The 14996-nt window shown below is 49.3% G+C and overlaps 1 protein-coding gene across 3 annotated transcripts in view; it reads right to left on the reverse strand.

Moving 5' to 3' along the window:
• The window catches only part of ABCC1 (ATP binding cassette subfamily C member 1 (ABCC1 blood group)), a 191589-nt gene that overhangs the window by 26325 nt on the left and 150268 nt on the right, over positions 1–14996 (reverse strand). For all 3 annotated transcript variants that reach the window (XM_064362456.1, XM_064362455.1, XM_064362454.1), the window contains 4 exons: positions 12221–12311; positions 9736–9871; positions 5187–5394; positions 1867–2177 (listed from right to left, as the gene is read on the reverse strand). In XM_064362456.1, the coding sequence (XP_064218526.1) occupies positions 1867–2177; positions 5187–5394; positions 9736–9871; positions 12221–12311 (746 nt within the window). The remainder of the gene's footprint in view (positions 1–1866; positions 2178–5186; positions 5395–9735; positions 9872–12220; positions 12312–14996) is intronic.

Consider the following 14996-nt stretch of genomic DNA (forward strand, 5'->3'; position numbering starts at 1 on the left):
ACTGCAACCTCCAACTCCTGGGTTCAAGCAATTCTCTTGCCTCAGCCTCCGGAGTAGCTGGGATTACAGGCACCCACCACCATGCCCAGCTAATTTTTAAATGTTTAGTAGAGAGGGGGTTTCACCATGTTGGCCAGGCTGGTTTGGAACTCCTGACATCAGGTGAACATCCAGCCTTGGCCTCCCAAAGTGCCGGAATTAAAGCTGTGAGCCACAGCGCCTGGCCAGTGTAAGTTTTAAATTGTGCACCCTTCTGAGTAGTCTGATGACATCTTCCACAGTCCCATGAGAGTGTGAATCACCCCTTTCTCCAGCAGATCCATGCTGCAGATCCTCCCTGTCAGTTCAGTTACTTAACAGCAGTATCGGTTATCGGACTGACTGCGATGGTTCTGCAGTGCTTATGTGTAAGTAACCCGAATTTATTTAAGAATGCCCCTGGCTGGGCACAGTGGCTCATGCCTGTAATCCCAGCACTTTGGGAGGCCAAGGTGGGCGAATCACTTGAGGTCAAGAGTTTGAGACCTTCCTGGCCAAACATGGTGAAAACTCATCTCTACTAAAGATGCAAAAATTAGCTGGGCATGGTACACGCCTGTAATCCCAGCTACTTGGGAGGCTGACGCAAGGGAATCACTTGAACCTGGGACGCAGATGTTGCAATGAGCCAAGATGGCGTCACTGCACTCCAGCCTGGAGGACAGAGCTAGACTCTGTCTCAAAAAGTAATAAAAATAATGCCCCTCAAGTGCAAGAGCAGTGATAGTGGCATATTGTTATAATTGTTCCATTATCGTACATTATTACTATTAAGTTCTTACTATGCTAAATTTATAAATTTAACTTTATCACAGGTATGTGTGTACAGGAAACAAACAGCGTATGTACCATTCAGTACTATGTGTGGCTTCAGGCATCCATTGGGGGGGGGTCTTAGAATGTGTGCCTGCAGATAAGGGGGTGGTGCTGATTCAGCGCCCATACACTCCCTTGCCCTGCTTCCCCTCCTCAGACTTGCTGACTGAAATATAGATATAATGGCTGGAGACCTAGCAGCCATCTTGGGCCATGAGGCCAACTGAAGAATGAAGAGCTTATAAAAATATGGTAACAATTTTTAAATTTTTAAATAAAAGCAGGTATATGGGATCTTAAACTCATTAAGATGCCATACCAGCCCTGAACAGCCTACCTCTACATTTCTATTATGACAGAGCAAAAGAAACACCTACCTTGTTTAAGCTCCTATTATTCATGTTTCTACTATCTGCAGGAGGCTTAGGAACTAAACAATTTTATACTTAATGGAATTTTAGGCCAGGTGCAGTGGCTCACGCCTGTAATCCCAATACTTTGGGAGGTTGAGGTGGGTGGATTACCTGAGGTCAGGAGTTTGAGATCAGCCTGGCCAATATTCATGAAACCCCATCTCTACTAAAAACACAAAAATTAGCCAGGCATGATGGTGCGTGCCTGTAGTCCCAGCTACTCGGGAGTCTGAGGCAGGGGAATCACTTGAACCAGAAGGGAGAGGCTGCAGTGAGTCAAGACTGTACCATCTCAAAAAGAGAAAAAGAAGAAATTTCAATAATAAAGTTGTCTTCATAGCTATAGGTTTTGTTTCCTTTTTAAATTGACAGATGGAAAAATAAAACTTAGGGAAAAAGTGGATTTGACAAAAAAAGTGCATTTGGTTATTGTGAGCAAAAACACAATCAATTTAGGTATTAGGAACTGACAAAAACAAATCTACAAGCTTCAAAAGCACCACACTGGAGACATGGTGAGATGAGATGAGGCTTTAGGTGACACTGGTGTGTAACACACAGTAGGGCTGGTCCCGAATATTAAGACCCCACCTCTTACCTGGACGAAGAAGTAGATGAGGCCGAGGGGAGGGATGATGACGGCAGCAATGGGCGTGGCCAGCAGGATAATGATGCAGGCACCGATGACGTTGAACAGGGAGCCCATGAACATCTTGATGACCTGCGGGATCATGGAGTCCACCGTGTCCAGCTCCTTGGAGAAGCGGTTCACCAGGTTCCCGCTGGGGGTCCGCTCAAAGAAGCTCATGGGTGACCGCAGGACGTTGTCCAGCAGGTCCAGGTGCAGACGGCGGGAAGCGAAGATCCCCCCCATGGACACGGCCATGGAGTAGCCAAACACAGCGATCCCTGCAGACACTTGGAGTTAAACTCCACAATGCGGAGGGTGAGCTGACTGCCGGCCAGACACTGCAGGGAGGAGTGGCCGTGTGCAGGAGGCAGACCTGGACTCTGAATTTCTAATAATAATGATGATGATGGCCAGGCACAGTGGCCCACACCTGTAATCCCACCACTTTGGGAGGCCGAGGTGGGCAGATCACTTAAGGTCAGGAGTTTGACACCAGCCTGGCCAACATAGTAAAACCCCATCTGGTGGCAGGCACCTGTCATCCCAGCTGCTCGGGAGGCTGAGGCAAGGGAATTACTGAAATCCGGGAGGTGGAGGTTGCAGTGAGCCGAGATTATGCCACTGCACTCCAACATGGGGGACAGAGTGAGACTCCGTCTCAAAAATAATCATGATGATGATGATGATGGCGGTGGCTATTTTTCAGAGGGCACTTCCTATGTGCTAAGCACTGTGCTGGGTTTCGCATGTAATTAATTTGTATGGTGACTCCGAATAATTTCTATTACTACCCAACTTACAAATGAGAAAACTGAAGTCTAGGTAGGTGAATGCCTTTGCCCATATTATACTGTGGCTATCAGAAGCAGAACTGGGATTTTAATCCAGACAGCCTGCTTTTAATCCACAGGCCATACTCCTCTGGAACAAGGTCCCAAACCCCCGGGCCACAGACAGGCACCAGTCCATGACCTGTTAGGAATTGGGCCACACAGCAGGACGGTGCAGTGGGCAAGTGAGCATCACCGCCTGAGCTCTGCCTCCTGTCAGCTCAGCGGTGGCATTAGATCCTCAGAGCAGCGCAAACCCTACTGTGAACTGCGCATGCAAGGGACCTGGGCTGTGCACTCCTGATGAGAATCTAACTACTGCCTGAGGATCTAAGGTGAAACAGTTTCATATCAAAATCACCCCCCGCCCTTTCCATGAAACCGGTCTCTAGTGTCAAAAAAGCCCGGGAATCGCTGCACTAGAACAGTGCTATCTAAGGTAGTTTTCTGTAAAGATGGAAATGTTCTATGCCTCCCGAGTAGCAGGGATTACAGGTGTGGGCCACCACGCCCAGCACATTTTTGAATTTTTTGTAGAGACAAGGTTTTGCCATGTTGCCCAGGCTGGTCTCGAACCCCTGGACTAAGCAATCTACCCACCTTGGCCTCCCAAAGTGCTGGAATTACAGGCGTGAGCTACTGCACCCAGGCTTTATTTAATTTTAATAGTTGAAACTGAAATAGCCACTTGTGCCTTGTGACTACCGCACCAGACAGTAGAGCTCTAGAATAGACACTGATGCTGTGTGAGTTCAGGTAATACCACACTGTTTCTGTTCTCTACTTTCCCTCAATTATAATTTGTAGGCCACAGTCCTTTGCCCTAATGGCAAGGAAAGGGGAGGTTAGAGATTCAGAGACTCAGGGAATCCATGTCTGCTCTGCTACCGGTGGGTTTTCCAAAGCCATCTCCTGGAGATCCTGAGACACTGGTGGTTCTCTCAAACAACCCACAGGAGGGCACTGCGCATTCCAGAGCAGCAACTTCCTAGGAAGGAAGAGGCTTCCATCTCAGCCTCTTTAATCAGGAAGAGACTGCAGAGGCAGGGGCTCCAATGACAGGCTCTGGAGGCAATGGTGCCAAACTCCGCCTCTGCCACTAACCAGTTATGGGACCTCCTACAGGTCACTGAATCTCTCAGTTTCCTCACCATAAAACGGGACAATGACACTGACCCCGGAGCACTGTGGAATGTAACATCCCCACCTGGCAATGTGCCTGGCATATAGGAAGCTCTCAAATCTGTGAAGCCTATGCATTTACTGTGTATATATCATACGAAACACACATGACTATTTACAAACACAGCTCACACACTGCACAGCACAGTGGTTAACAGCGTGAGCTCCTGAGCCAGACTGCCTTGTTCTATGCCAATGCCACCATGTATTAGCTGTGTGACTTCTGGCAAACCACTCAACCTCTCTGGACCTCAAATTCTACATCTCCGAAATAGTGGAAATATTAACTCCTACCTCGCAGGACTGCTGCAAGGATAAAATAAGCCAAAACACGTGTAAGTGTTTAGAACTGAGCCAAGTACCAAATAAATGATCTGTCAGCACCAGCTGTTATAATCAACACTGCTGCGTTTGAGGACTCCCACACGACCACACAGAACGGTACAGAGCAGGGTTTCTTTTCTTTTTTGTTTTCGTGTTTTTGTTTTTTGAGACAGGGTCTTGCTCTGTCACCCAGGCTGGAGTGCAATGGTGCAGTCATAGGTGGAACTGTAGGCTCAAACTCCTGGCCTCAAGCAATCCTCTCACCTCAGCCACCAAAGCAGCTGAGACCACAGGCACAGAGCACCATGTGTAGCTATAGATTATTTTATCTATTTTTTTTTTTTTTTTTACTCATCTATTTTTTCTAGAGGCAGGGTCTCACTATGTTGTCCAGGCTGGTCTCAAACATCTGGCCTCAAGTGATCCTCTGACCTCAGCTTCCCAAAGTGCAGGATTCTAGGTGTGAGCCACCATGCCTGGCCAACAGCAGGGTTTCTCAATTTTGTGACAACCAAAAGCAACTCCAGGTATTGTCAAACATTCCCTGCCCATAATTGGGAATTACTAGGATGAACCAATTTCTACCTATGCCCAGCAGGCCACAGTCCACAAGTGAGACCTCACGGAAGCTCTGCCACCCTGACAGAGCAAACAGCGTAGGGGGGCCCTCCCAACTCACAGTGCTTCCAGTGGTGTCTGTTCTCAACTGTCCTCATCTGTAAAATGGGCACAAAGGAGCACTCCTCCCGTCTACCACCAAGGGCCACGTGAACAAAGCACTCAAACACTCACTCTGCAAATCTTTGAGTGTCTACTAGCTGACAGCTACTGTTCCTCTGGCCTGGTCTGGGGTCCCACAAAACCCTGAGGACTCTAAGGATCCAATTCTATAATCAGACAAAGCCACCACAGGGGTTCAAATCGAGCGGGGTGGGAGATGGTGCCACCCACCTTGGGAAATGCCCAGGGCTCCATAGACGCTCAGTCGGACTTTCGTGTGCTCCTGGGTCCCATTGACGATGGGGTCATCAGTCCAGAGGCTGAGCCAATAGTTGGAAGCCAGTGAGGCCACGTGGTTACACATGAAAAGGAAGATGCTGAGAAAGGAGACGAAGAGTCCGATGGCCTTCATGTAGTCCCAGTACACGGAGAGCTTGACCTGGAGACCATGGGGGATACGGCAGCTTAGCACGTGCAGCACCAGCCCAGCTGCACAAGGCCAGGGCTTCACCAGCACTGCGCCACCCAGCTGCCTGCCTTTGCTCTCACCTGGAACACCCTCCCCTTTAGCTATTCGACAACATCAGCAGTAAACAAAGTCCAGGGCCAGGCGCGGTGGCTCACGCCTGTAATCCCAGCACTTTGTGAGGCCCAGGCGGGTGGATCAACTGAGGTCAGGAATTGGAGACCAGCCTGGCCAATACGGTGAAACTCGGCCTCTACTAAAAATATACAAAATTAGCCAGGTTTGGTGATGGGCGCCTGTAATCCCAGCTAACTGGGAGGAAGAGGCAGGACAATCACTTGAACACAGGAGGCAGAGGTTGTAGCAGTGAGGCAAGATTGCCCCACTGTACTCCAGCCTGGGTGACAGAGTGACACCCCATCTCAAAAACAACAACAACAAAAACAAACTGTAGGTCTCTGCCCTCACGCACGGAGCTTCCAGTCGCGTGGTGAGACAGGCTCCCATCAAATCATCCCAGATAAATGCATCATCACAGAGAAGGGCTGCAAACAGCACACGATTCCCGTTTTTTCTACGTAAAGAGTTAAACCAAAGCCGGGTGTGGTGGCTCACACCTGTAATCCCAGCACTCTGGGAGGCCAGAGTAAGTGGGTCACCTGAGGTCAGGAGTTCAAGACCAGCCTGACCAACATGGTAAAGCCCCATCTCTACTAAAATATAAAAATTAGCTGGGCGTGGTGGCACACGCCTGTAGCCCCAGCTACTCAGGAGGCTGAGGCAGGAGAATCACCTGAACCTGGGAGGTGGAAGTTGCAGTGAACTGAGATTGTGCCACTGCACTCCAGCCTAGATGACAGAGTGAGACTCTTGTCTCAAAAGAAAATGAAACATAAAAAAAAATCAAGACTATTGGCTGGGTGGTGGCTCATGCCTGTAATCCCAGCAGTTTGGGAGGCAGAGGCAGGTGGATCACCTGAGGTCAGGAGTCCGAGAGCAGCCTGGCCAGCATGGTGAACTGTCTGTACTAAATACAAAAATAATTTGGGCATAGAGGCATGCACCTGTAGTCCCAGCTACTCTGGAGGCTGAGGCACAAGAATCAGTTGAACCTGGGAGGTGGAGGTTGCAGCAAGCCATAAATGCACCACTGTACTCCAGCCTGGGTGACAGAGGAAGACTCTGTCTCCAGAATTAAAAAAAAAAAAAAGTTAAAACCAGCTGAAGCAGCACTTGCAAAGGCCCTCGGGTAGGAGGGAACCAAGCGCCTGTGGGGAACTGAGAGAAGGCACAGGTGGCTGGAGCCAGGAGATCATGGGGCAGCAAGGAGCAGGAGGCTGGAGAAAACAGTCGCAGCCGGCCCACACATGGCGGGAGAGTCGGGTCAGGATTCCAACTTCTATGCCGAGACCGACAGAAAGCAGAAGCCATCAATGAGCTTTAAGCAATGTGTGACATACTACCCAGCAACCAAGGCCAGTGTCACCTATGTGCCACAACTAGGCCAGCCTCCCCCAGCTCCTTTCATTCTGAGCACAGAATACCATCTTACCCATTTTCCCAGTGCCCAGTTCCCTCCAGGAGACTAAGGCTAGAGTTTCTTTTCCTGGTGTATTCCCTAGGGAGCCCGGCATGGGGCTAAACCAATCTAGCTGCCTGACATGAGAGACGGCAATCTGCCCTAGGCCAGCCCCTTCCTAAACTGCCTGGCTTGGTTTCAAGAAACTCCAGGTATCTTTACCCATGTCTGTGCTCATTGTGATTTCAAGCTTTTCATGCTGAATTTTGAGTCATAAAAATCACCTGGACTGGGAACGGTGGCTCACACTTACAATTCCAGCACTTTGGGAGGCCAAGGCAAGAGAATTGCTTGAGCCCAGGAGTTCGAGACCAGTCTGGCAAACACAGTAAGACCCTGTCTCTACAAAAAAGTTTTAAATTAGTTAGGCATGGTGAGCCACGCCTACTCAGGAGGCTGAGCTAGGAGGATCACTTGAACCCAGAAGCTTGAAGCTGCAGTGAGCTATGGTCACTCCACTGCACTCCAGCCTGAGCAATACAGCGAGGCCCTGCCCGCCCCCAAACAAATCAAAAATCACCTGACCCTAAGGTCTAGCTGAAAGGTAACATGTGAAAGATAACAGGTCTGATGTGGAACTAATTGCTGCCTTTTGAATTTTCCAGTCTCCATTCTGGGAAATGAAATACGTGGGAGAGGAGACAGGTCATAATTAAGAATGTGTTTATTTTACCAGTTGGCGTCATCACGCAGCCAAGCTGCCTGTTGCCCCTGAAATTAGCCTGGAGGGTTCGGGAATCCCTTTCTCATGAGCAGTGGAGTATGGTGGGTTCAGGAGTCAGAAATGACAAGTGTGTGGCCAGGTGTGGTGGCTCATGCTGGTAATCCCAGTACTTTGGGAGGCCAAGGCAGGCAGATCACTTGAGCCCAGGAGTTCAAGACCAGCCTGGGCAACGAGGTGAAATTCAGCTCTACAAAAAAAATAAAAACATTAGTCAAGCATGGTGGTGCACACCTGAACTCCCAGCTACTTGGGAGGCTGAGGTGGGAGAATCACTTGAATCTGGGAGGTAGAGGCTTCAGTGAGCCATGATTGTGCCACTATACTCCATCCTTGGTGACGAAGTCAGACCTTGTCAGAGAAAACAAAAAAAACAAAAAAAAAAAACAAGAAAGAAACGATAAGCATGTTGTGCCTGGCTCCACTCTTGGTCCAGCTTTGACAAGTTACAAGCCCCCTGACTTTGGTGTCCCTTGAATATAAAATTGGAGTTAAATGAGGATTAAAGGGCCTTGCATCTCTGCCCCGTCCTTCCCATATCCTGCCATTTGGGTAATTTCTCTGGCTTCCTGGAGGGTCATTAGGGTAATGCAAAAGAGGAGAGAGGTCATAACACCAGTTATCTCCACCCCCGGCCTTGGTCCTACCTGTGATGACAAGTTAAGGAAGAAACCAGGAACAGAAAGTCCTGGGAAGCTCTGGACACATCCGGGCGGATCTAAGAGAAAGTGTCCCAGCCTCACTCCTCCGCTACCACCTTTCAAGGGGTTTTTTGGTTTTTTTTTGAGACAGTTTCGCTCTTGTTACTCAGGCTGGAGTGCATGGCGCATCTCGGTTCACCGCAACCTCCACCTCCTGGGTTCAGGCAATTCTCCTGCCTCAGCCTCCTGAGTAGCTGGGATTATAGGCATGCGCCACGGTGCCCAGCTACTTTTTTGTATTTTTAGTAGAGACAGGGTTTCATGTTGACCAGGATGGTCTTGATCTCTTGACCTCGTGATCCACCCGCCTTGGCCTACCAAAGTGCTGGGATTACAGGCGTGAGCCACCGCACCCGGCGCTGTTTTTCTTTATCTGAATTTTTTTTTACCTACTTTAAAAATTCCATTTCCTATTTTTTTAAAAACACAACCACGTTTATTTTTAAAAATAAACTCTGTATCACTACCATAAATGGAAAATTATTAACACTTGCCCAAAATAGATGATCTTTAAAAAAAAAATAATAAAACAGGAGCTCGAAACCTGCTTTGCTTGTTACAAAGAGAAGCTAGCAGATGTTAGGTATCGAAGCCAGGCTAAGACCCAACTGGGACTTTCTCAGGGACATAATCATAAGGACCAAATGAGAAATAAAAAACAGGCTGGGAGCAGTGGCTCACACCTGTAATCCCAGCATTTTGGGAGGCTGAGGAGGGCAGATGATCCCAGGAGTTCAAGACGAGGCTAGCCAAAGTGGCGAAACCCTGTCTCTACTAAAAATACAAAAATTAGCTGGGCGTGGTAGCAAGTGTCTGCAATTCCATCTACTCAGGAGGCTAAGGCAGGAAAATTGCTTGAACCTGGGAGGCAGAGGTTATAGTGAGCCAAGATTGCGCCACTGCACTCGAGACTTGGTGACAGAGACTCCGTCTCAAAAGAAAGAAATGAAACAAACATTCATTTGTCATTGAATGTGTCTGCACACAACCTGAAACCATCTCAGGCACGACGGATCCGCATGTTGCAGGAAGCCCTGATTTAAAGCATCCAGGTCACCTATAGCTAATGAGAGCCCCTAAGCTCCTCAAGTCGATGTGGCAGTCAGTAGAGCAGAGACCATGCATCAACCCTGGAGTCTGCCCGCCAGGGTTCAAATCCCAGTTCTGCTGTTTACCAGCAGTGACCTTGGGTAAGTCACTAAACCTCTCTGGCCTCCGTTTCTGGTGCAGTAAATAATTACAGACAAGGCACTCTGCACAGTGGGCGCTCTGTGAACTCCAGCCACCATCATCACTGAAGGAGCGAATCTCACCTGCCCTGTCTGTGCCTTGTCAGCCTCCATCAGCTTCCAGGTCTCCTCCGTCTTGGCCTCGGCTTTCTGCAGCTCTGCGGTGCTGTTGTGGCACCTGCTGATGTCCCCGCTGTAGGAGGAGGAGCTGCTGAGCTGTCTGGAGAAGCAAAGCACAGAGGTGTCAACTGCACGGATGCTTTGGGCAGGATCGGGGGGCTCCCTCCTGGGGCTGCTTTTGTGCATCTGAACCATGGCGTAAGAGATAGAGTGTTCCCACAGGCACACATGTAAACGTATGTATGAACACGTGCACATGTGCAACCTCCCCACCAAGTCATTCCCCAGGGTAACAGGTCTCCAGAGAAACGGACTGTCTCAGGCAGGAATGAGGCCTGTGGGAAATTCAATGTGTGATGATCTCTGGGGTCTGCAAAAAGCCCACAACCACTGATAAGCAAAAAAGTGTGTGTTTCCTTTTTTTTTGAGATCAATTCTAATTGATCTCAAATAAAAGATAAAACAGAAACAGCTTGTCTTAGATCATCTTTCAAACATGAAAGATTCAAAATATAAAATATGATCAAAAAAATAGGGCAAAGTACCCAGCTCGTTTAATTTTCTTGTTTCACACAGGTGGTGGGGGTTGGGGTGGGATCTTGCCCTGGCTGCTCCTTCATCCGAGCATGTACTCAGAAAGCACTTTTTGGCTGCGCACGGTGGCTCACACCTGTAATCCTAACACTCTGGGAGACCAAAGAGGGCAGATCACTTGAGGCCACAGTTCAAGACCAGCCTGCCCAACACGGTGAAACCCCATCTCTACTAAAAATACAAAAATTAGCCAGGTGTGGTGGCAGGCACCTAGAGTCCCAAATACTCGGCAGGCTGAGGCAGAAGAATCACTTGAATCTCAGAGGCAGAAGTTGCAGTTAGCCGTGATTGTGACACTGCACTCCAGCCTCGGCGACACAGTGAGACCCTGCCCAAAACAAAGGCACTTTTTGCATATCAGTGGTCATCAGTTTTATTGCAAACCCCCAGAGATCATCACAGATTCAGTTTTGTGGTCAGTGGTTGAGATGGCCCCACTGCACACTGCCCTCCAACCTGGGTGACAGAGGGAGACTCCATCTCAAAAAAAAAAGAAACTATGGAGTCCATGCAAAACACAGATGTGGCTCTTTGCCGTGGAACTTTCTGTACCTTCCTCTACCCACTTATCTCCTGCACAGGATTACAAGATACCTGAGGTCAAGAGCCCCATGTGAGTCATCACTGCACCCCCAGAACTGTGTCCCCTGAAAACGCTTCCTGAAGGCCAAATAAACCTCCAGCACCTCCCCTCTTTGATCTAGGGCCTGGAGGTGGGTAACCTTTCCTTGCACATGAGATCTGTGCAAAGGTCTTTGGTTAAGACCAAGTGAGGTGGAAGTGGCAAGAGTGAGTTTTCAGGGAGCGGCCAAGGGAAGAATCAGAACCAACTCTGGACGGAATCTAGAATTCAGGTGGGGAGCTGGCGCTATCTGCTTCATGACCCAGGGCTTCACAAATCCACGCTAGCATGTCGGATGAAAATCTTACATCCTTCTGTGCTTATGCACTGTCTGGAGTCTCTCACTAGAATGTAGGCTGTGAAAGATGACAGCAATGGCAGAAGTGACATCTACCAACACACAGCACTAGGCCTCATCGTCTTTGCCCTCCCGACTCCCATAGCAACTGCAGGGCCACCACCCTTTCTCAAATCCCTGGGGTCCGGTGTGTGTAGGTTTTGACTTGTCCATTTTTGTTGTTGTTCTTTTGCTGTTTTTTTGGTTTTGTTTTTTTTTAGACGTAGTCTCGCTCTGTTGCCCAGGCTGGAGTGCTGTGGCACAATCTCGGCTCAATGTAACCCCCACTTCACAGGTTCAAGCGATACTCATGCCTCAGCCTCCCAAGTAGCTAGGATTACAGGCGCCTGCCACCACACCTGACTAATTTTTGTACCTTTAGTAGAGACGAGGTTTCACCATGTTGGCCAGGCTGGTCTTGAACTCCCGTCCTCAGGCGATCCACCTGCCTCAGCCTCCGAAAGTGCTGGGATTACAGGTGTGAGCCACCACGCCTGGCCAACTTAGCCAATCTTTAAAAGCTGGTATGGTTAACATACTGCATATGCCGTAAATCCTATGGGATCTAAGGAAGCCCTCTATAATCAAACACAAGGATACTTCCTTTTTTTGTAGACACGGGGTCTTGCTATCTTGTCCAGGGTGGTCTCAAACTCCTGGCCTCAAGCAATCCTCCTGCCTCAACCTCCTAAAGTGCTGAGATTACAAGCATGAGCCACCATATCTGGCCATGAGACAGTTTTCAATCGAATGCTGCTTCACAAGCCTGAACCTTCCAGGCCCCCCCGAATGACCTGAGCAAAGACCCACACCATGTAGGGAACGTGAGTGTCAGAAGCGTGGACAGATGGTGAAATCATGAGGCCTGCTGAGTCACGCCACCTCCCTGCACTTACCTCTGCAGTTGCTTCCCCGCCCTGTCCGTCACCAGCAAGCCATTCTCCATTTGCTTTGCTTCCTTCCCTGGACCGCTGATGCCCGTCACCCCTGGCAGACAAGAGATGGAGGGGAGGGGAGTTATATGATCCAGATGCTAAAACCAAGGGCAAGGAAAACTGGCTACTTCAGGGAGGAGACGGCAGAGCACCAGGCCACCAGGATGCTCAGAAAGTAGACCTGCTCTGCAGAGGCCATGAACATGCTGCGTGGTTGCGGGGCAGGTGGTACCTGCAGTTCAGTCCCTTGGGGCAGGAATGGTGTTCTGCAGCTGTGCAGAGAGCACCATCCACTGAGGGCCCGAGCTAGCGTCTCGTACCAGCAGAAGTGGGTAAAACCCAGCCCAGGTAACAGCATTTCTGCTGTATGAAGCTCACTTCTCAGGACCCTGATGCAAGGAACCACAGGAGGGAAAGGCCATAGTCCCCTGGTTCCTAAGCATTGTAAGAAGAGGTGATATTCAAAATAGAGAACCAGTTTGACAAGGGCATCAGCCAACAGGCAGAGGCCCAGGGACCCCTGTAGTGCCAGGAATTAACGCTTTAGCTCCCAGATCACAGAGAGGTCCCCAGAGAGAGTTCATTGTAAAAGGTGCCTGGGGCAGTGGCTGTTTCCATAGTACTAAGCAAGTATTTCAATATTTGAACAACTGGGGAACCAAGTCCTGCCAACAACCAGGTGAGCTTCGAAGTGGGCCCTTTCCCGGTTGATTCTTCAGATGAGACCCCAGCCCAGGCAGATGCCTTGGCTGCAGACTTAAGGAAGGACCCTGATAAGGACACCGAGGGACAGGGCAGCTAGGTATCTGCACCAACCCAGGAAGAATCCACCCAGCATCAACTATTATCACCAGAACATCAACAATGACAATGACAACCAGCACTTATCAAGCGTGCTCAGGCACTGTGCTATGTTGAAACAGATTGTATCTCTTTCCCGGTTCACAGCACCCCAGTGATGATGACAACTGCAGCCCCCACTGTGCACTGGCTGACTCACTCTTTGGTGCCAGGAGAGAAAGCAGCACAATGTAAGACACCAAAGGGCTGACCCCAGAAGAGGTGGGAGAGGACCCAGGACAGAAGATACAAAAGGGAAAAATATGCAGCCAGCAGCACAGTCAGGGTGACCCTGGGGACATGCTCGGGTGACATGAATAAAAGCAGAACTCCAAAATGCAGGGTCTCACAGAAACAGCCACATGGAGACACAGACACGCCTGGAAGGGAAGTGGGGGCTACAGATCATCTCTGGACTCAGGAAGGCATTCCATGCCAGGGATTCTCATCTTGGTTGCAAATCAATCACAGTGGGGCTTTACTAATGAGCAGGTGGCAGTCAGGCACAGTGGCTCACGTCTGTAATTCCAGCATTCATGAGGCCGAGGCAGGCAGATCAGCTGAGGCCAGGAGTTCAAGACCAGCTTGGCCAACATTGCAAAACCCCATTTCTACTCTAAAAATATAAAACTTAGCCAGGTGCAGTGGTGTGCACTTACAATCCAACCTACTTGGGAGGCTGAGGCACGAGAATCACTTGAACCAGGGAGTCGGAGGTTGCAGTGAGACAAGATGGCGCCACTACACTCCAGCCTGGGTCACAGAGCAAGACTGTCTCAAAAATTAAATAAAGAACGAAAGAATTTTAAAAAATGAATAAAAAAAAAAAATTAAAATAAAAAATGAGCAGGTGCTGTCATGTCCAGCCCGGTCCCTGCGGTGACTCTGAAGGTAACTGTGATGCATGGGAAGTGTTCTCTCACTACCTGGCTGTGCGCCTTCTCTGAGCCTTATCTTCCACATCTGCAAAACCGCAATGGCAGCAGACACCACCCTCATTCGCGAGATGGTGAAATGACATCACACACAGTGCTTGGCACAGCGAGTGTTCGGTGATGGCATACCTGTGTTGCTTATTACTAAATGCATCTTTAAACACGCTCCATAGAGAATTCTAAACACAGCCAGAAACTGAGAACCTCTGCTTTTAACATTCCCTTTAGTGTCAATGTCTGTTTTGTTTTTTAAATTAGAAATTTAAAAAACACTAAATTAAAACAAACAAACCAACCAACCAAGCCCAAATAGCCACATCACTCAGGAAGGAAGAGTGATACCAAGCAGGACTTCCGTGCAGCCAGTCCTCACACACATGCATGATGCTGGGAACCCGCATGGCTTTAACCTTCTTTCTCTGTGCAGGGATGAGAAGAGAATGTTCCAGAACACTCCCAGGGACCCCCCATCTGGAGGCTGCATGCTGCGGAGAGCCCCGCCTCTCCTACCAACAGCCCCAGGCCGCCCTCCTGTAAGCCTCAGCCTTCGCCTCTCCTGTTCCTCACTGTGTGCAACCACCAGGGTCAGTTGGGAGCTTCTGCAGTGGCTGCTGAGGCTGTCTCACCCTCTCGACCCACCAGTTAGCCCACAGGTTGAACTGGGCAGCTGGGAAATTCCACTCTGAAGCTTAAGAGGAGGAATCTGAACATCAGCTAGTCTACCATCCTGTTGGCGTTTTTTTTTCTTTTTTTTTTTTTTGGAGACAGGGTGTTTTCTCTGTCGCCCTGGCTGGAGTGCAGTGGTGCAATCTTGGCTCACTGCAACCTCTGCCTCTTGGGTTTAATCAATCATCCCACCTCAACCTCCCAGGGAGCTGGGACTACAGGCACGCACCACTGCACCAGGATAATTCTTTTCTATTTTTAGTAGAGATGGGGTTTCACCATGTTGGCCAGGCTGG

This window comes from Aotus nancymaae, unplaced genomic scaffold, assembly GCF_030222135.1.
Source record: "Aotus nancymaae isolate 86718 unplaced genomic scaffold, 86718_ANA_hifiasm-v0.15.2.pri h1tg000049l, whole genome shotgun sequence".
Taxonomy (NCBI): domain Eukaryota; kingdom Metazoa; phylum Chordata; class Mammalia; order Primates; family Aotidae; genus Aotus; species Aotus nancymaae.